Source organism: Leuciscus leuciscus (assembly GCF_965113295.1).
Source record: "Leuciscus leuciscus genome assembly, chromosome: 24".
NCBI lineage: Eukaryota > Metazoa > Chordata > Actinopteri > Cypriniformes > Leuciscidae > Leuciscus > Leuciscus leuciscus.
The window spans coordinates 8,955,045-8,975,196 of record NC_138723.1 but is presented as its reverse complement, the minus strand read 5'-3'; the positions used below and the strand labels follow the sequence as shown (position 1 = coordinate 8,975,196).

General features: G+C 40.2%; 1 protein-coding gene across 7 annotated transcripts in view; it reads left to right on the top strand.

The window, feature by feature from the left end:
- Positions 1-1,912: 1,912 nt before the first annotated feature.
- The window catches only part of ambp (alpha-1-microglobulin/bikunin precursor), a gene marked incomplete at its 5' end in the record, with an annotated part of 46,474 nt that continues 28,234 nt past the window's right edge, over positions 1,913-20,152 (top strand). For 2 of the 7 annotated variants that reach the window (XM_082158808.1, XM_082158806.1), the window contains 9 exons: positions 1,913-2,093; positions 3,087-3,232; positions 3,385-3,461; positions 3,544-3,660; positions 4,829-4,927; positions 5,020-5,066; positions 5,619-5,694; positions 6,764-6,931; positions 7,483-7,659. In XM_082158808.1, the coding sequence (XP_082014934.1) occupies positions 1,917-2,093; positions 3,087-3,232; positions 3,385-3,461; positions 3,544-3,660; positions 4,829-4,927; positions 5,020-5,066; positions 5,619-5,694; positions 6,764-6,931; positions 7,483-7,659 (1,084 nt within the window). Of the gene's footprint in view, positions 2,094-3,086; positions 3,233-3,384; positions 3,462-3,543; positions 3,661-4,828; positions 4,928-5,019; positions 5,067-5,618; positions 5,695-6,763; positions 6,932-7,482; positions 7,660-7,737; positions 7,888-20,152 lie in introns of those variants that run through there. The other 5 variants (XM_082158805.1, XM_082158804.1, XM_082158810.1 and 2 more) reach the window with 4 other exon arrangements.

Genomic DNA, 20,152 nt, shown 5'->3' with positions numbered 1-20,152 from the left:
GTAAAACTGTTGAGGTATAAGACTGTGAAAATACGTAATTACAAAGACTACAAACCCAAAAGGCGCACATGTGACGTTATACCATTTCTCTCAATGAATGAAGCTAACTTTACTGAAGCTAACGTCTGTCATTTTTTCTATAGTCTTACGTTATAATCGTAACGTTACGCCGTCATGCCTGAGTGTTTTGTACCAGACTGCAGTGCACACGTACGAGCAACGGTGACGTACATAGTGCGAGACGAGAGATGTAGTTCATTGAGCGATTTTCACATAAAACTAAATGTTACTCTTCTGTTTTATGACAAACTGCGACTTTCTTGACTTTCATAATTATCTTTTAAATTGACAAACATCATATGTGTAATTCAGGGCACAGGTCAGACGGAATAAAAAGATAAGTTGTCTCTCGCCATTGACTACCACACATATTTTTTCCGAAATAAGGTCCCATGAGCCGGAAGCGGAGGGGAGGGACTTAGGCTACGTTCACACTGCAGGGCTTAATGCTCAATTCCGATTTTTTGAAAAAATTCGATTTTTTTGCAAGGCCGTTCACATTTCCAATTAAATGCGACCTTTTGTGATCTCCTGTGTGAACGTGAAATGACCCAGAAGTGACCCGCATGCGCAGAAGAGTACTCAACGGTCAACGACGTCACTTGTTGTTTGCGGAAGTAGCTAAACTTTAACTGTGATTCTCTCAAGCCCCTTTCACACAGCGCTTTGAACCCGGCACGTAATGCGCAAGTTTATGATCGAATCAGAGAAACAAATGCACAGGCGTGGTTTCTCGAGAGAGAGATCGCAGCTCATAAGCAAACTTAAGACGCTGCTGAGATTACAAGTCACATCGATGTCACGTGTCTTTACGGCATTTTTACGGGTTGTGTGTGAACGCACTCTCTGATTCCGGAAAATCACTGGCAGTGTGAATGAACCAAAATCAAACGAACCCGGGTCAAATCCCGGGTCACTTTATCCGTGTATTTTCCGGAATCTCTGTGTGAAAGGGGCTTCACACACACACACACACACACACACACACACACACGATCGCGCGCAGCGACCGTTACACAAGAGCCAGACAGCAGCCGCTGACCTATCTAATATCAGATTCAGCACAAATAAGTTAACATAACGTATATATAATGGCCGTGGGCTTTTTTTTATTTATTTTTTTTATTAACGGGCTCGTCGAGGTCGACCCGTTCGGCAGATTTACCTCAGCTCGACGAATATGCAGTCCGTTTTCAAAACGACGACTACTTCAACGCAGGATTATGACGTTTTTCGCGTATCAGTGACGTGCGGGTCGGATACATGCGACCTGGCCGTTCAGACTGAAGTCGCATTTGAAAAGATCGGATATGTATCGGATTTGGGACCACATACCCAAGTGGCCTGGGTCGCATTTGAAAAGATCGGATCTGTGTCGTTCAGACTGTCATGAAAAGATCAGATACAGGTCGCATAGGGGCAAAAAAATCGGAATTGGGTCGTTTCAGCCTGCAGTGTGAACGTAGCCTTAGGCTCTCTATATATATGGTGTATCGACGGCCTCAAGCTGTCAAACATGCCATTTTTTGTGACAGATGTTTGGTAATAGTAAATAAAAATGTAATTCTGTGAGGGTATGTTATTTGTTGCAGAGCAGACAATATTTATATATTTATTTCATTCTACAAAGTCATTCAACAAAAAAAACTGAAGATTAAATCTTTTTGACTCTTAGTAGGAATAATCTATTATTCAATTATTTAACAGAATCATGTGATTTGTCAGAGTTTCAGCCAAAACAAAAAGGCACAGGTTGGAGTCAATAGACCGATAAGAAGAACTTTGTTCTATTTGTTTTGTTGGACTGGTTTTGGGGGTGGTGTTGCACACATGGCCTGGAGGTCGATGTCCTGTGGATGGAGTGGCAGTGGTTCTCGTCTGGCTTTGGGACGAGAACTTCATTCGGATCACAGACAGACAGAATGATGCGTGTTGTTCTGGTGTTCCTGCTGCCCCTCCTGGGACTGTTGCATGCTGGGCCTCTGCCCGATGAGCCCGTCCTCGAGACCCAGGAGAACTTTGATGTAAAACGGGTAAGTGTTTCCTTTTGGAAGTTTAAGAGACTGTTTATTCATAGGAGACCAGGATAAGTTTTCATAATTTTTACAGTTTTGATATAGTTGATTTCTATACAGACACACAAAAAAAACCCTCAAATGCATTGATTACATATATTATGTATTGAACACTTCAACCATTATTGGTCGGGAAAAAGGACTTTTGACCTTTTGTGACAACATGCCCCAATGGTCACACTGCATGTCACAATGGGAACTTATTGTTTATTGACACAAATTTTAGAACACCACTTTTCAAATTGAAAAAATATATGTATTTAAAAATAATAATTCATTTTAGTAATATAATAATTATTGTATACAATTTTTACATGTAAAACATTTGTGCTGCCGACTAACCTAACATTATGCAAAATGTTCAGATGAAATCTATTGCTAACAAAACAAACAAACAAAAAATATTATATTGTAATATTACTTTATAGGTCTTAGCTAATTTGGTTGCTTTATACACATTTCAATAACCTTTAATTCTTCTTCCATCTGCCACCAGTGTTAAGGTGAAATCTGCATTAAATGACTTTCTGGCTATTGCACAACATGTAAATAACTACGCAATATTTTGCCCTGTTGCACCACCAACCAGGGAGACAGACTAGTGGCGGGAAACTGAACAAAGGAACATGTGACAAATGACAACTAACTGAAAAGTCCATGAACACAGTGGTGACAACCCCGTTTTGTTGCCATTACACTTGGCTGACACTTTTCTTTTCATTCCTGTTATGAATATGCAGATCATTTTATTATTATTTCTCAACAAAAAGTAAGACAAAACAAGCATGAAAATTGTTAAGGTTACATTTTATTTTACGGTAGCCTACTTGTACTTACAGTGTAGTTAGGCCTACTCAAGAAAGTATGTAACCTGAAGTCAAAAGGTTTGAGATCTAACTGACCTCTAATTGACCTCCTCCGAATCTGACACCTCCGCTCCACCTCTGGAAGTTCATGGGAAAATGGTATGGGATTGCGATAGCGTCCACGTGCCCTTGGCTCAAGCGTCATAAGGGAGAGGCATCCATCAGCTCGATGGAGCTCCAGCAGTCCAGTGTCTCGACTCAGACCATCAGCATGACCCGCATCGGCCTCAGGTAACACACACTCATGCAACTAACAATAGAATAATATTACACCAAGGGAACAATGCAGCCAGTGTGTGAAACTCTTTCTTTTATTTCATACCCTCAAAAGCAGTTTGTGTGTCTTGAGACCCATATGACGGTATTATTCGTTTATTTTGCAGACATGGCACCTGTAAGTCCATCAGTGGAGAATATCAGCTGACCAAAACACCTGGAAGATTTCACTACCACAGTGCCAGTGGGTACAACACCACAGCTGTCAATCACTCAGTTCATGTCACTGTTATCTGACTGTGGTTTGGGTGTCTTTCGGCCTGTAGAGTGGAACTCCGATGTGGACACGTATGTGGTTGACACGAACTACGATGAGTATGCAATGGTGGTGATGTATAAACAAAAAACGGGCGGGGAAAAATCCACATCTGTGAAACTCTACGGTAAAACAACCCTTTTCTTCTTGGGAAACATTTCAACTTTTTTTTCACAATTTCCATAATTTCTTGATGAGCTTTGACCTCAAATCAAGTACTTTAAAAAATAACATGCCAAATATGGGCATGCATTATAGATTTTTTCTGGGGATTTTACTTTTTTTTTTTTTTTGCCACTAATATTACCCACACGGGATGATAAGGAGTTTGTGATGGTTTGATGATTCGCCTTTCAGTTGAAGAAAATAGCAAGGAATGTGAGGCAAAGTTGCCATCACAAGTATTAAATGTATGGAAACAAACAATTAATTTAGCTAAATGCTAATGCTAACATGCAAATGAAAACAGTATGAGACAAAGAAGTGTGTGGTAAGACACCCTTCTATGATTTTCATCTTTTGTTACTCAAACTCTCTTAATGACTTTAGTTCAATGACTATGTTAAAAATAGAATAGACTACTACATAGTCATTATATGTGTGTGTGTTTAGTCTATGTATAGAGCTTATATGAGCCTACTGTATGTTTAAATTACATCACATTGAACTAAATGCTGTTTAATTAAAAAACAAACTTTAGTATTTTTAAATAAATGAATGCCATTCACATGCAATATGTGGTCATGTGACTACAACATGGGGTAGGCTACTGCTGTTTTAATGGGCTGCACCCGAAATTGCATAATTCCGCACTATATAGTAGCCCAGACAGCAAAATAGTGTTGACCCAGATCCACATGTAGCCTACCAGATGTGGCCCAGATCCACATGTAGCCTACCAGATGTGGACCAGAACTGGGCTGACAATATGTTGCTGTCTGGGAGGCGAAAAGCTGTATAAGAAAAGAGTAGTGTCCGAATTCACAGTGTCCCATGAGGCCACGAGAGAGGATTTGTGAATGGCTGTGAAGTGACGCAGCTGACGCTGGTAAGGTCACATGACAATGACGAATGTATTACATGTGGATTACATTCATACTATATAGATCTTTTTAATTGTCGTGAAGTAATTACTTATTCAGAAGAACTACCGTTCATTTTTTTGTATATAATAATATCAGGCAGAGTACAGTATTCAGTAAGTAATAAGCTAGCGTTCAGTTCTGAACATAGACAGTGTGAACACATGTTTGTGCTTGTGAACTATAATGATCTAGTTATACTCCCCCCTGTAGGGCGTAGCATGCAACTGCGGCCCGCTCTCATCGAAGACTTCAAGACTCTGGTGGCTAAACAGGGAATTAGTGACTCTATAGTTATCAAAAAGAACAAAGGTATCCTCATGACACGGACCAGTGCCAAACACTCCTTTTATTCCGACCATATGTCATTATTTATGCCTTTCTGTCCTTCTCTGTGTCATCAGGGGAGTGTGTTCCAGGCGAGCCGGTCACACCAGAGCCACAGATCCAGGTGAAGAGCTCGCCATCATCACAAGACATCTAAACAATACTTACAGCATAAACAATCAATATTGTTTTTTTCATTTTCAAGTAGTAGTTACTCTTAATTATTAAATCCTGATAACATTTGAACAATTTACTGGTCGCTATATAGTGCTTATGTGAACTCTACTGAAGCCGTTCATTAACTAACAAACAAGCAAACCATGAGGGCGAGTAAATGACAGAAATGTAGTTTCGACTGAATTATTCGTTTAACTCGTAGAAGCTTCATTAATAATCCGGTAGCATTTTATTTTACAGTCCTGTTCCGCATGTAAATACTATGTACTTCCCAGACAGCAACATAGTGTCGCCCAGATCCGGCCCACATCTGGGACGCGTGGAATCCACATGTATCCCGGATCTGGGCCGACACTAGTATGCACTAACCCTAGATCTAACATCAACCCATGTAGTTACCTTATATTACCACTACTTTCTTGGGTAACTACACTGTAAGTACACGTACTGTAAAATAAAGTGTAACCAGTGATGCTATTATCTGATTGGCTCATAACAGAGGGCGAGGAGGAATGTGGTTGTGGCGCCCCCTGAGGAGGGATCGGGCGACGACACGCCCATGTTCAGAGGGCCTGGTGAGTAACACTGCCACTTATGGGCCTCCTTCATATTTAGAAGGAAACAATCAGGATTCATACATGGGTAGTTCTCAAATAACTTTTATACATTGCTAAAAAAAAATATTGGGGGGTATATTTGTAGGTTTTGTGACTGGATGGTAACCATTTTATTTAATATGTAAGTAGTAAATGTCGGTAGTAATCACAAAATTATTGAGGCCATAAAAAGACATAATTAATAAATAATTAAACAAATTTTTATTTTTTTTAATGCAGTTTAAAATACTTTTTTGGAATATATGTCCTGATTGGATGGTTATTGAGGAAATGTGTCTTGCTTATTTGGGCAGGCTTCAAATATATATATATAAAACTATGAAAAATAAAAAGATTCCCTTTCTATGTACGTTTCTTTTTTCACAATTATTTTTTAAAGGCTGCATTTATTTGATAAAAAATACAGTAAAAACTGTAATATTGTGAAATATTATTACTATTTAATAAAAGCTGTTTTCTATTGTAATATTATGTTAAAATGTAATTTATTCCTGTGATCAAAGCTGAATTTTCAGCATCATTACTCCAGTCTTCAGTGTCACATGATCCTTCAGAAATCATTCTAATATGATGATTTGATGCTCAAGAAACATTTATTATTATTATCAATGTTAAAAAACACATTTCTTTCAAGATTGTTGAATAGAACATTCAAAAGAACAGCTTTTATTTGAAATATCTACTTCATAAATGTCTTTTACTGTCATTTTTGAGCTATTTAATGCTTCCTTGCTGAATAAAAGTATTCATTTCTTTCAAACCAAAACTTTTGAACAGTAGTGTATCTTACATTGTTTTTACATTATTTCATTACGCGAGAAAGAGAACACAGAGTGAGGAATGATGAAAGTCAATGATCATTGCTTTGATATAGAAAAATATGGTTTCTTGTATAATTACAAGAAACTAGAGTTTGATATTGCTTTGATTACAGTACAGTGACCTGTGTGTGTGTGTGTGTGTGTGTGTGTGTGTGTGTGTGTGTGTGTGTGTGTGTGTGTGTGTGTGTGTGTGTGTGTGTCTGTAGAAGCATGTAAGTCCGAGCCAGATTCCGGTCCGTGCTTCGGGATGATGCAGCGCTTCCATTACAACTCGTCCATCATGACCTGTCAGATGTTCACCTATGGAGGCTGTATGGGGAACCAGAACAACTTTGTGACAGAAAAGGAGTGTCTGCAGAGCTGTCGCACTGAGGGTGTGTGTGTGTGTGTGTGTGTGTGTGTGTGTGCTTTATATGATTGAGGACACACATTTGCATAATGACATGGGTATTACACTGGTATTACAGCATAAACATGGTTAAAGAGGACATTTCCTGAGTCCTTGTAATTAAAATGGCTTAAAAAACATACTAAACAATGTTTTATCAAAAATGTAAAAATGTAGAAAGTTTTCTGAGATGGGTAGGGTGAGGTTTAGGGGAGATAATATACAGTTTGTACAGTATAAAAACCATTACGCCTATGGAAAGTCCTCATAATGATAGGTGCCAACATATGTGTGTGTGTGTGTGTGTGTGTGTGTGTGTGTGTGTGTGTGTGTGTGTGTGTGTGTGTGTGTGTGTGTGTGTGTGTGTGTGTGTGTGTGTGTGTGTGTGTGTGTGTGTGTGTGTGTGTGTTTATGAGACCGTTGTTTTTGTGTGTGTGATTCAAAGATGGATTACGGCCCAGCTGAGTGGCCCATAGTGACCCAGCACACACTTCATCTTGGTGTGGTCCTAATATATAGTGTATTTTGTCCATCTAGCTGCCTGTAGACTGCCTATGGACACTGGTCCTTGTAAATTATCTATAGACCTGTGGGCCTTCGATTCTTCTGCGGGAAAGTGTGTGTCCTTCATATATGGAGGCTGCAAGGGCAATGGCAACAAGTTCTACAGCCAGAAGGAGTGTGAGGAGTATTGCGGAGTCATGATGAGAAGCGGTAGGACACACACATTACACTGGGGGAAAACAACAACACATTTTTTTGTTGTGTAATTTTTTGTTTTTGGATTTGCAGGAGATGACGAGTTTCTCACGGTGAACTGAGAATGGTGTGAATAAGAAAGGAGCATCACTTCGTTTTTAAAACAGAAAAGTGCAACATGGATCTGTTTCCAAAAGGCATTTACTTCAACATTAACACAATAAATAGAAACCTGTTCAATTGTCTGGTTGTGCAGTTTATTTTTATACATTTTAAGATGCTGTGGTTGTTTTTTTTTTATTTTTTATTAATCTGCTGGAGCCAGCCAAGTGAGCCCATTTCTTTACTGACTGCCACTGGTTCTGAACAGTAGGCTACACAAGTCCATGACATTTTAATGATTATGCAGAGCATCAAGATGATAAGTTTTAAACATAAAGCAAATGTAATAAAGTAGGCCTGTATTTTTAATTGTAGGCTAATTTTAAACTGTGCCTCACAGTTCAAGTACACGCATTTGACCAGCCAATGGGATTGTAGCCCGCGCAGTGAGTGCACTTTATGCGCGAGAAGAAGTTGGGAGGGACATTATGGCTGTCTCACTCCTGACGCTGTCGACGGAGGATCTTCTTCAGAAATTGAAAGAAGCCGGAATAAATATCACCGAAGACGAAGCACAGAAATTCAGAGGTATGTTTAGTTTTAAGTATTGTGAAAATCCGTTGGTTCCCTTTCGAGTTATGTGCACTTGACATAGCGTCTGGCCTAACGTTACTGACGCGTGAGGGAAAACCTTTCTTCGAAAATACTGACCTGACAAAACCAACGTACTGTTATTACGTTTTAAACTTATTGTTATTACAATTATTTGTATTTTATTGCCATATATCTTTTAGCATAACTTATAAGGTTAACTACTATACCGCGAGACTGCGGCCATAGACGGTTGGTCTGGGAACGCCCCCGGGAACGCCCCGTCACGTGATGTGAATTTAGTCCGTGGGGGAAAACAGCAGCTGTGTCCCAATGTGAAGGCTGCATCCTCCGAAGGCCGTATTTGAAGGCCGATTGGCCGCATTTGAAGGCCGATTGCATCACAGCGGCGCGACGAAGGACGTCCCAATTCAAAGGCTGCATCCTTGGAAGGTAGCATTTGAAAGCCGATTGCGTCACCGCGGCGAAATGAAGGCTGTCCCAATTCAGTTCTGCATCCTCCGAAGGCCGTATTTGAAGGCTGGTTGCGTCATCGCACCGCGACGAAGGCTACCCTGATTCAAAAGCGACGCCAAATGCGTCCTTCGTTTCCCCGTGAAAGGAAGGCCCTGTCCCAAATTTCACACTTCATGTGCACTTTCGGTCTTGTGGACTTAAGGCCTATTTATACTTCTGCGTCGAACTGCTGCCGTAGCTACGTCGTAGGCTGTGTGTAGCGCGCGTACCCTTCGGCGTACCCTGACGTGCACCTCTCCAAAAATGTAACAACACGTCAATTCTACGCGGACGCAAGCGCTGTGATTGGTCTGCCAGAACCCCTCCCTCGGGGTTTCACATGCTCCCTAGGTGCGCGTCAACGCAGACAACAACGCAGAAGTATAAATTAAAACCAACACGTTGCCTACGGCGTATAGGCTCCGGCATGAGGCCTTTACAATGGCTGCCGCGTGCTCGTGTCCGTTAAGTCCGTGAGACCACAGTGTGTCCCATTTGTCATTTTTAGATCTCAGAAGGGTGCTCGCGAGCGCCCCCATGTGGTCGATTTGCGCCCTTGATGCGCACTTTTGCCGAGCCCGCGCTGATGCGGACTCCGCAGCAGACTTCTTCCCGACAGTCAAAGCGGCATTACGTCGCGAAAGTGCGGACTCAGAGGAAGACCGCGAGTGCTTAGGATTCCATTTGGGACAGGGCCGAAGGATACATAAATGAACACTTAGCGGCCTATCCTACCCTATTCCACCCCATAAGTCATTGCGCGCCGTTGACGACAGCATTTATTTATTTATTTTTAAAGGCGGTCGAGGCTAGAGATCGGTGGTGGACAGCAAATTCACATTTAAATGTAAGTATTATGTTTTCATTTATTTAAATGGCTAGCGAAACCGAGTTAAAGTTTATTATAAACTTCATCTTAACTCCTTTGTCACCATTGCGTGGCTTCATTTGTCAGGTAGTTTGAGGCAAAACTTGTGCTAATATTAGTTTAACAACCTATTTGTAATATTTGCACTAGTCTATCTCACTTGTGTATTAGGCTAAAAGAAATATGCTATAGAAGTAAGCCCACAACAATAAGAAAAGCAGTTGATAAGGCAATGGGGTTTCACTTTTATGTGTTTTTGTAGTGCTGTCATGCAAGCTATGTGGTTTTAACCAAATTTGAGTATATAGAAATATGATTTCTTAAGTATTTTGTATGCATGTCTTGATGTGTCATATTTTGCAGTGTTAACAATGCACTTAAGATTGCACCCCTGTGTTAAGCTTTTTTAGAGCAATTCAGGAGAAAAAATATATAGAAAAAGTAAGAAAGTTAATACACACGTCTTTGCTGAAATGTATTGTGCTGTTGTTGTTAACAAGCCATGGTTCATTTGCTCTGCCCTTAGGATTGCAAGTGTCCTGGGACAGGTGAGGGTGTGAGTGGGGAAACCCACTGCTGAAACTTGGCCCTGGTTTGTCCTCAGGGCCCAGTTCAGCAGTGGGTGCCCACGGTGAGGAGGAGCCAGCACCAGCAGCACCAGCACCAAGGCAGAGGCGAAGAGAGCAGGGAGAGGATGGACAGGCTGTTTTCTCTTCTTGAGAAAATGATTGAAAAATATAAATTTTTTCCTACATATTCTTGTTTAACTTTTTTCACTATTTTTTAAAAGGAAAGAAAAAATCTGTACATTATTTTTATGCAACTTTAAATGTGTAAATAAAAGAGAATGAATTGTTCTGGACATTGTTTATTTTTTTGACAGTCATAATTTCTACTTGAAACAAACTCTTGTATACCTTTTTTTTTTCAAATAAAATTGGTAAATGAAAATCATTTGTTTCATGGGCTACATTAAAGTAGATTTTCCAACTATTAACAACATACGTTAAACATCAAAATCAACAAACATTTACAGTACATAAAATAAGAAAAAAATGATGTAGACTTTTATTAGAATTTATTAGAATAATAATTAGACTTTCAAAAAGAGTAATTTCTGAAAAAAGTACTTTTAATAACAAGTTTTTAGTATCAAGAGTAAAACTAGAGGTATGTATTCTGCAGGGGAAAAAACTCCTTGTCAGGGTTTTTATTATAGTTTTGTATTTATATTATGCTACTACTGCATATTACTTCTGAATATTTTCAAGGTTGTTACATTATATACTTTTGTGTAGTTTAATGTAAAATCATATGTGAGGGAAAAAAGGTACTTCAGTAGGTTACTTCACATTTGTACGTGAATATTTAATGAAATAAGCAGTTACGAAAATCAAGCGTAGCGTTAGTTCTGGCAGGTCACGTTAGTCAAGCTCGCATCAGCTGACTCTCAGCTGATCCACATCTACCTATATGACGCCTATCACCGTATACATATATAAGCTCCTTCAGTATAATCAGCAGCTATCGCGTTTCTCAGGAACTAATTACCCTCCTCCATCCCCAGCTCAGGATTTGGCATTCTGATTCCCTTCGAATCAGAATAAATTCTCGAATTATGTCGTACTTTAAAATCTTGAATTAATGATATCTGCAATACATTCATGTTGGTTCTGTTCTGTTTACCCCAAGGGGGGTTATTGCTACTCTCCCTGCTCTTATCCATGCTAGGCTGCATGGATGCGCAGGGAGTTCTCGCCCAGAACGGAACCATACCGCCAATCCAAATTGTATGCTATTTGTCAATCATATATGACGATAGTGGTCCTGACAGAAATTAAAGTAACAAAATGTAGGTCTGTTGTCACTATATTAACAAATTGTTGCTAACTACAGCTGCGTCCCATATCAAAGGGCGCATCTGAAGCGCTCGGACCGGTCTAGCCTACGGAGGATTGTTCTTGTCGCCTGGCAACCGTGAAAGCTGCCAATGACGAGCGCGAGAAATACTGGACTTTTTTATATTCAATTGGGTTTTATATTCAAACAGGGCTAAACCGAAAATACATGACCTGGCAGCGCCGGGGCTGAAACATCCTCACCATGTCCTCCAGTAAAATATAAAACATAAAAATGACAATAGCCAATTCTGGCTCCATAGTAGTTTACTCAATTAGGCTATATCAAATAAATTATCAGGATGGCAGCTGTCCACTCGCACCGTTGAGGAGCGGTGATCAGAAACACCAGGTTGCGCAATTAGGAAATCCTATGAAGGCTACATGGTGCGTCCTTCGAAGGACGCATAGGCTGCATCCTTGAAGTCTTCAGTACTTCGAAGGATGCAGCCTTCACATTGGGACACAGCTAGCGCCTTATTGGCGCTCATTGAAATACACAGGGCAATCATGCCGAAGAGTTTCTATGTCGTTTTCTGTACCGCCAATAAACAAACAAATTATGAATTGATGTTCTACATCCTTCCTAATAAACACACAGAACCGGAAATGAGGACAAAATGGCTTTTGAGCTTTCTTTTTTGAGATTACTGTGTGAGTAGATCCCTGTGTGATATAGTAGTGGGTGTTAAACTCGTATTAGGCAGTGGTGGGCTAGTTTTGTCTACATCCCTTACGAAAAAGAACTATAGTAATCCTATAAGATTTCTATAGCAGTGTATAATACTTATGTGATGTTCTGTAATACCTCTATAGTACTTCTATAGTATGTCCCAAAATACTATAGTATTCCTATAGGATTAATATAATATTTTGTCCCAAAATACTACAAGATTCCTATAGTTGTTTTTCATAAGGGATGTCTCATTCACATTAGCGTTATCAGCTGAAGGCTCATGACGCGAGCCGTGAAACTATGGAGTAGGCTGCAGTCTGTGAGTTACTAGAGGACTTTAGGGATAACTGTCAGCACAGTCCCTCGGCAACTTCGTACTACTGATCACCGTTTTACAAAAGGATTAATAGTTTGGAGTGAAGCATACGTACAATTGGTTAGTGACAAGGTTTTATGGAGTTATAGTATGCAACATAAGTTGATTGAGTTATAGGCTAATGTTACCGCTACAGCTGACAAGTCAACTTGACAAGTCAAGTCAAGTCAAGTTTATTTGTATAGCGCTTTTCACAATACAGATTGTATCAAAGCAGCTTCACAGTATTAAATTTAAATAATACAACAAAGTTTGTTTCAAGAGGAATTTATTGATTGATCAAATTAAATTAAATATCCCCAAAATATCCCCAACTGAGCAAGCCAAAGGCAACAGTGGCAAGGAACCGAAAAACTCCATCAAGTGACCTAATGGTGTCCTAAAACTCCATCAAGTGACCTAATGGTGTCCTAAAACTCCATCAAGTGACCTAATGGTGTCCTAAAACTCCATCAGGTGACCTAATGGTGTCCTAAAACTCCATCAAGTGACCTAATGGTGTCCTAAAACTCCATCAGGTGACCTAATGGAGAAAAAAAACCTTGGGAGAACCCAGGCTCAGTCGGGGGCCAGTTCTCCTCTGGCATTTATGAGCTAGAGGCCGGATTGTAGTTTGAACTGTAGGATTATATGAATGCCTGGCTGAAGAGATGCGACTTTAATCTAGTTTTAAACTGGGAGAGCGAGTCTGAGCAACGAACAGTATCAGGAAGACTATTCCAGAGTTTTGGAGCCAAATGTGAAAATGCTCTCCCTCCTTTGGTGGTTCTGGATATCCTAGGTATGACCAAAAGCCTTGAATTTAGTGATCTTAAAGAGCGCGATGGATTATAGGGTGATAGAAGATCCGTTAAATAGACTGGAGCTAAGCCGTTTAGGGCTTTATAAGTCAGTAGCAATATCTTATAATTAATACGGAGCTTTATAGGTAACCAATGCAGTGATGATAAAATCGGTGTAATATGATCATATTTTCTTGATCTCGTAAGAACTCTAGCGGCGGCATTTTGGACTAACTGTAGCTTGTTTATTGAGGATGCAGGACAACCAGCTAATAAAGCATCACAGTAATCCAGTCTCGAGGTCATGAATGCATGAACTAACTTTTCTGCATCAGAAACTGATAGCATATTACATAGCTTAGCAATGTTTCTAAGGTGGAAAAAGGCTGTTTTTGTAACACATGAAATATGATTTTCAAAAGACAGGTTGCAATCGAGTATAACACCCAGGTCTTTTACTGTAGAGGATAAAGTAACAGGACATCCTATGATGTTAAAGTTGTATTGTGCGAGGTTTTGTGGGCGGTTTTTTGAACCGATAAGTATTACCTCTGTCTTGTCTGGATTTAATAAAAGAAAATTACGCGTCATCCAATCTTTTATATCTTTAACACACTCTGTCAATTTGGAAAATTTAGCGTTTTCATCCGGCCTTGATGAAATATATATTTGAGTGTCATCAGCATAACAATGGAAACTAATTCCATGTTTCCTTATAATATTTCCAAGTGGCATCATATATATTGAAAATAACAGAGGGCCTAATACAGATCCCTGCGGCACTCCATAGTTTACTGGAGTTACGGTCGATTTTGATTCAATGTCTTGGAGATTCAACCAGATAACAAAATATGTCTGGAAACGACACCTCCGGCCATTTGGTTTGGTCATTGACCCAGGTTTTAATTAAATAAGGGCTATCATAACCTATTGCAGTTAATTTTACAATGTACCGTTGCCGGTCGGCAGGCGTCAATGACTCTCACAGTCTTTCCTAGAATGGCCTGTTTGTGACTGCGAGATAAACAACATAAAGTAGCACTGGTATTACACAACATTCAGTGGCACATACCAATCAAATACAGACGTGACACAAATAACACGTTTGAAAAAATATGAATGCACTTTAATTCGTTTAATTGATATTTTAAATATCACAAAATTAGGCTATTTATTTAGGATTTTGTGCCACAATTACGTCAGTAGGCTATAGGTGTTCGATTAATCTGTCAGTCACTACTGGAGGTGTCGCAACACGGTGACATGTTCCGCAACTGTGGTGTCAGTCAGGTGTCATGTCAGTGTGTCGCGATGTCAGTGGCTCAAATTTGTGATTTTGTTAATTTTTTTTTTGATGAAAACCTAAATATTAAATGTAATGAATAATGATTATTGACTGAGTAATCCACTATTTTGTAGAGGAGGGTCAAAATGACCATTTTCACCTAAGACCACTAAACATGAGACAAATATAATACACAATAATCATAACATAACATTCCCCAAACAATAACATTTAACATTCCCCTAATAGGAAGTATTAAAGAGACTTTGGCAGCGTGAAAGCTACTGCCGGGTATCTCTTTTTGTGTCCTAAAGACAGGAAAAAGGAATACGTTGCCCTCTTCGTTTTAACGGTGTGGTTCCCACTACCTTGAAACAGGAGTAGGCGCAACTGCTGTCTTAAGAAAGAAAGAAATGGGGGACTGCGTCCGTTTTTAGATCTTTGAGGCTTGAATTGTTTCGTCAGACGCTCAAGTTCAAGATGCTAACTATCAAGAAGATCGTGTTGCAAATTCAACATCACAATTGGTTCTTCACGGTCGATCTTAAAGACGCATATTTTCACATAGAAATATTGCCACAACACAGGAAGTTCCCAAGGTTTGATTTTGTGGGCGAAGCTTACCAATATCGGGTCCTTCCATTCGACCTAGCCATGTTACATAGACGATTGGCTGATACTGGCCCAGTCTCAAGAGCTTGCGCTTCGACATCGAGATCGATCCCCGCTCATCTTCTCTCTATGGGGCTGAGTTGCAACGCCAAGAAGAGCGTACACTCTCTTCCCCAGAGGGTAACGTGCTTGAGGGTTAAATGGGACTTTGTCACCATCGGGGGCACAACTGTCCCCCACTCGTGTCAAGACCATTTTAAACACCCTAAAGCAACATCTGGCTAGGTCAGGACATTACATAGGTATCATGGCAGCTGCGTCCACAGTGATCCATCTGGGCCTTTTGCACATGAGACCACTTCGATTGTGGCTCAAAATCGCTATAAAATCCCCAAGGGCAAATAAAGGCAAGAGCACCTGCTGAGTGTTTCATGTACTTTCTAAAATTCATGTTTATGGTAAGGGTTACGCTCTGTGGCTTCGTTCCCTTCCTACGTGGGTCAGACCCCGGTTCCTCACCTTGGGTCCCACTCTAGGTGCGTCTTGCCGTCGCAGAATGCTAACGACAGACGCCTCCCTGTCGGGCTGGGTAGCGGCCTTAAGTGGTCGTCCAGCCCAAGGGATCTGGGGAGGCATCATCTCGATTGGCAAATCAATTGCCTCAAGTTGATGGAATATGTATTACTGGCCCTGAAATACTTTCTCCCTCAGTTGAGAGGCTGTCATGTCCTAGTGCGGGGGGACAACACAGCGGCAGTCTCTTACATAAATCACCAGGGAGGTCTGCACTCACGCAATCTGAACAGAATAGCGAGGCAGATTTTTCCCTGGGCCCAGGAGAAATTCCTGTCACGGGCAAATAAAGGCAAGAGCACGCGCTGAGTGCTTCGTGTCCTTTCTAAAAATCCAATTTTATGGTAAGGGTTACGCGCTTTGGCTTCGTTCCCTTTCTACGTGGTTCAGACCCAGGTTCCTCACCTTGGGTCCCACTCTAGGTCCGTCTTGCCATCGCAGAATGCTAACGACAGACGCCTCCCTGTCGGGCTGGGTAGCGGTATTAAGTGGTCGTCCAGCCCAAGGGACCTGGGGAAGCATCATCTCGATTGTCTCGTGTCTGTTTCTCGGAGATAATATCTCTCCTCGACGGCTCACCATGGGCGATTCCGGAGAGGAGGGACCTTCTGTTTCAGGCAGAGGGCACGAAATTCCATCCCAGGCCCGACCTGTGGCTAGAAAGAATTATGCCAGTAAATGGGGTGTCTTTGAAAGGTGGTGCACAGCACATAATGCAGATCTGGTCAACTGCCAGAAGGCTCCAGTTCTGGACTTCCAGTTCTGGAAGTTGTCAACAGGCACATGCCCCTCCACTCTAAAGGTTTATGTGGCGGCTCTTTCAGCTTGCCACGCCTTTGTTGACGGGGCGCTACTCGGGAGACATCCTCTGCTTTCGCTCGCTTCATTCGTGGGGCCAGACGACTCAGGCCACCTGTAAGAACCAAGATCCCTTCATGGGACTTTGCTATAGTCCTCGAGGGTCTGGTTGAGACCCCCTTTGAACCTCTAGAGTCAGCGTCTGACAAACTTCTGACCCTAAAGATATTTTTTCTTATGGCTATAACTTCTTTAAAAAGAATCGGGGGCCTGCAGGCTCTGTCGTTTTCGTCATCCTGCTTAGACTTTGCCCCAGGAATGGTGAAAGTGATTTTGCATCCTCATCCTGAATACCTGCCTACGGTTCCTTTCTCGACTGTACATCCGGTCACTCTTGAGGCCTTCTGTCCTCCGCCGTTCACGACGCCGGAGCAGGAGAGATCTCACAGACTGTGTCCAGTCTGTGCTCTTCAGACCTACGTCCACCGCACTAGCCAGTGGCGTAAGTCAGAGCAACTGTTCGTCTGTTATGGGGGCCGTTACAAATGGTGGCCGCCACCAAGCAGACCATGTCACATTGGGTCAGAGATGCTATTGCTCTTGCCTATGAGGCGCGCGGTCAAGTTTCGCCAAAGGGTTCTAAGGGCTCACTCCACCAGGGGGGGTCGCCTCTTCAAGTGCTCTGGCAAGAGGTACCCCCTTGCAATTTGTTTGTGATGCGGCAGGCTGGTCCTCTCTGCACACATTCATAAGATTTTATAGTTTGGATGTTAATGCCACTCCGGGCTCTCACGTCCTTGAGTCGACATCACAAGCTAATGTCTGGGAACAGCTAATGTCGCTTTTTCAGGGAACAGGGTTACAGTCGAGTAACCCGGAACTTTATACTTGCATTTCTGTAGTCGAAGTCTGTTGGTGGGATTCTGCTGGCACTGGCTGTAGTGTTAGTGTTATCACCTCCTTCATCTCATGTGCAAATTTGTTGAACTTGGACTGTTGAAATAAATATGACACAATGTTCTCTGTGAGGCCACAATCTATTGTTTCCCCGTCCACCTAATTTTCTTAAAAAAAAAGAAAAAGAATGATCAATGTGAGCTTGAGGTTAACAACAATAAAATCAATGTCTTTTTAAAAAATTTTTTTAAACTTTCAATGGAAATTCATAAGTATAAAATATTACTTTAATTTAGAAAAATACACTTTAATAACTGTACATATACACTCTCAGAAAAAAAGGTACAAAGCTGTCACTGGGGCAGTACCCTAAGGTACAAAAGCTAAAAGGTACCAATATGTACACTTGAAATAAGAGGCCTAATATGTACAGAGAGTAACGGTTAACGTTACCTTTTTTCTGAGTGTATGATTAGAAGCAAACTTATTTAAATTAGCAGCTCAAAGATTAGAAACTTATTTCACAAATTTACCAGTTTTTTTTTTTAAATGGTGAACAAACGTTCACTTTCTTTTTTTGGGAGGGGCTCGATGCTGACGGACGCCTCGATCTCCGAGCCCTCGCCTCACCTCAGTTGACTGCTCGTGATGACTGACAGGACTAAATTATTACTCTCATGGACTAACGTTTAGAACGTTATTTAAATATTTAACGTTACCAAATAAAACTGATATAAAATCAACTCACAGGCAATACATATCAGTACCCTTGCAGTATGTACCTTTCAAAGACAAATATGTGCCTCTGGTGACTAAATTGTACCTTATAAGGTGCAAATTTGTCCTTTTAAGGGTACTGCCCCAATGACAAGCGTTTTGTACCTTATGATGGCAAATTTATACTCCATACAGCACATTAAAAAGGCCAGAATGCTCTTTATCATTTATTAAACATTCAAAATTACATTTTTCACAGGATGAACATTTTAAGCACTATCACAATGTGTCATAACAGGATGCATATATTGAGCAATTTTACTTCAACTTTTTATACTCTTTTATATGTTTAAAAAAATGTAAACAGTAATAAGCTTCATTTTATATTAAGCTTTTTTTCTAAATCAGTACATTTCATTAACCTTTTTTTTTATTTATTTTTTTATGTAATAATGTTAAATCAGTACTAAATCTCATTTTAAGTACATTTTCTACTTTTAAAAAAGTTTTGGACATCAAGAATGACAAAGCAATCTCTTTTCCAGCAGTACACATTTGATTAATTGTAACTTTATACCCTTAAAACATTTGATCACAAACACACATTTCACCAAACACAGTACTACACATTTAATTTGAACTTTATAAACATTCTTGAGGATCAGAAACAATTAATTATCAGCAGAGTATCTGTCAAGGGCCTGAAAGTCCATCTCTTGCCCTGGTTTCTTAATACTGCATTCAAAGTCAACTTTGACTGTGTACACATGGAAGTGTGAATCATACGACATTGGTATTAAAAACTTGCCACACAGAAAGGATTTTCTTCTACACCTTGTGCATTGATATGGTTGTGGCATTTTCAGCACAGGATATTAATTATTGGGGTGACAGTTATTGGAAGGGGCTTGCCACCCACCTCAGTAATCTTTGCTATGGCATGCTGCAGGAAGGTCAATGTGTTCTTCATGTAGGGTGGATAAGCCAAGTTGAAAACATATTAAGCACTGAAGGCTGCAATTATCTCTTCTTCAACTCCTATTCCCCTGCACACCTCCACACCATCCATTTTGACGAGGACTTGAAGCCTCTTGGATAAAGCCATTTTCCAGTCAGTTTCTACCAATTGTATGGTTGGGTATGGAGAATCAGCATCAAACTGTGAGAAGAAAAGAAAATGTTAAACATCTATCAGTAAAACAATGCAACATCTATCAGAACTGAATAACCGGACCTGTATCAGAGTATTACAAAATGACAGTTTAACAAAAAGGTTCCATACCTCTCCCAATGTGATGAAGCTCTCAACTTTCTCTTTAAAGATCATGTGGGGCAGCAGATTCAGTGCTGCACGAAATTCAGAATCTATTGTAAAAAATGAATAAATAAATAAATGACTCTTCAATAATTTAATATTAGAAACTGCCTGTTTTCATATTCATTTATATCCATAAGTAATTTCCTTTACTCATTGTTAGTCATATTTCTGCAATTTGCTAAAAACAAAGCAACTGGAAATATCAACAAATTTTGCGTAAAATGCATGAAATTGTTTACAAGCTGGTTTCAAGTGAATACATGTTTTACCAATGATACAATTTGCGCATGAAAGGGCAAACCCAAACAGAAAATTAAGATATAACTGACAAACTGTTTTCTGGTGTTTCTAACAAATGTGCAAAACAGCCATATATACATATACATATACACACACATATACATATACATATACATATACACACACATATACATATACATATACACACACATATACATATACTCACACATATACATATATATATACATATACACACACA